At 35.2% G+C, this 1,574-nt stretch overlaps 1 protein-coding gene across 1 annotated transcript in view; it reads left to right on the forward strand.

Annotated features, from left to right (window-relative positions):
* The window catches only part of LOC117109805, an 8,282-nt gene that overhangs the window by 6,314 nt on the left and 394 nt on the right, over positions 1–1,574 (forward strand). The window contains exon 4 of the mRNA XM_033252226.1: positions 567–890. Coding sequence (XP_033108117.1) covers positions 567–890 — 324 coding nt within the window. The remainder of the gene's footprint in view (positions 1–566; positions 891–1,574) is intronic.

Raw genomic sequence — 1,574 nt, forward strand, 5'->3', positions numbered from 1 at the left:
ATATATATGTGTGTGTGTGTGGGTGTGTGTGTGTGTTATTTGTTCAGCTTACAACAATACTGTCCTTTACATACCGAGAGTAGGGCAATGAAATCCTTAACTTTTCGAGAAAAAAAATGGAGATAAAAAGAAAATTATATTCAAATTTTAAGTCTGAAAGTGTACCATAATCATAAATTGTCTTACCTCAGCCCTAACCATGGTGGGGCTGAGGGGGTAGATCCGCCATTTGTGAAAGCCCCTCCCCGGGCCCCCTATATGTTTAATTCATTGTTCCGCCACTGAAAGCATTGACTCTCCTTTCCCCAAATGACTGGCAACAATTTTTGAATATTTAAAAAGTGGATTTGGCATTATGATTTTCAGTGTTGCGTTGGTCTAAACTGGTATTATATTTTAAAACAAAGAGTTAAGTTGACATAACGAATATGACAAAACGAATAATAACATCGGTAATAATATTTTTAATGAGTGCTACAATAATTTAATGGATGTATAAAAACATGAACGTCACGTAAATTATCGGTCTAAAATGGAAATTGTTTATATTCTTCTTTTTTTATTAGTGTTTATCAGTTGAGACGCTATTCGAGATAATAGAAGCCAATAACAGTGAGGGATTGACGGATGCTACGTATCCAAGGGCTAGCGTGGTATTAACATACTTCCTATACAGTTTTACGGAGGTTTGTCAGACTGCACCAACGGTACAAAATTACACTTGGTACTTAACGGAGGTGATGAGCGCTAGTGGGTGGGAAGCTTCCTCTAACGTGCGACATATTAATCAAGAGATAAACCCAGACAGCGAGGTGTATCTTACAGAGGATGGACTTTCATTTATTCTAAAGCTTATCAATAAAACATACGCCCCACTGTCCAAAGTCAAGGTAGGCCTATGTCAAATAACCACAGTCCTACATAACAAAAACACTCTCAGTTATGGATAAATATGAATGTGTTAGACATAGAATAACTGTAGAACCGCTATTATCGTGACACCTTCGGGAAAAAAATAAATGTCACCTTAATAAAATGTCCTCATGAATAGGGTTTGGACGTAATGTTAAGATGCAGGGGTGTCCCGTTGAAGGTTTGTCCCCAGAATTGGTTCAACTACTGTATACACTTTAGAATTTACAGTTCCCTCTATTGCCAATAATAATAAATAGGCCTATTTCTTATGCGTGGGTAGTCTAGCCCACCTTTATTCAAAGTCTATTTTTCCATGTTTTTTAATTTTTTTTTTTTTTTTTTTTAATCATATAACAGTATCACCTCAATTCATAATCATACCATTCACATGCTTTTTCTCATTTTCACATTTTCATAATCACTTTAACATAAATATAATATTGAAAATCCTAATAGTAGGCCTATCCCTAGTATATAGGCCTACTGCTATCCTAAAGAAGGAATTTAAACTCCAAAGGAAACATATCTCCCACGGAGCAAAACAAAATAATTCTCTGAAAAGAACAGTGAATTGATTCGTCGCCTTTTTCAAATTAAATTTTAAAGATTACAATAAACATCACTGCTGATATTACGCACACATATACACACACATAGGC

This window comes from Anneissia japonica, unplaced genomic scaffold (assembly GCF_011630105.1).
Source record: "Anneissia japonica isolate Jap-2015-1 unplaced genomic scaffold, ASM1163010v1 scaffold288289_len232728_cov185, whole genome shotgun sequence".
Taxonomy (NCBI): Eukaryota; Metazoa; Echinodermata; class Crinoidea; order Comatulida; family Comatulidae; genus Anneissia; species Anneissia japonica.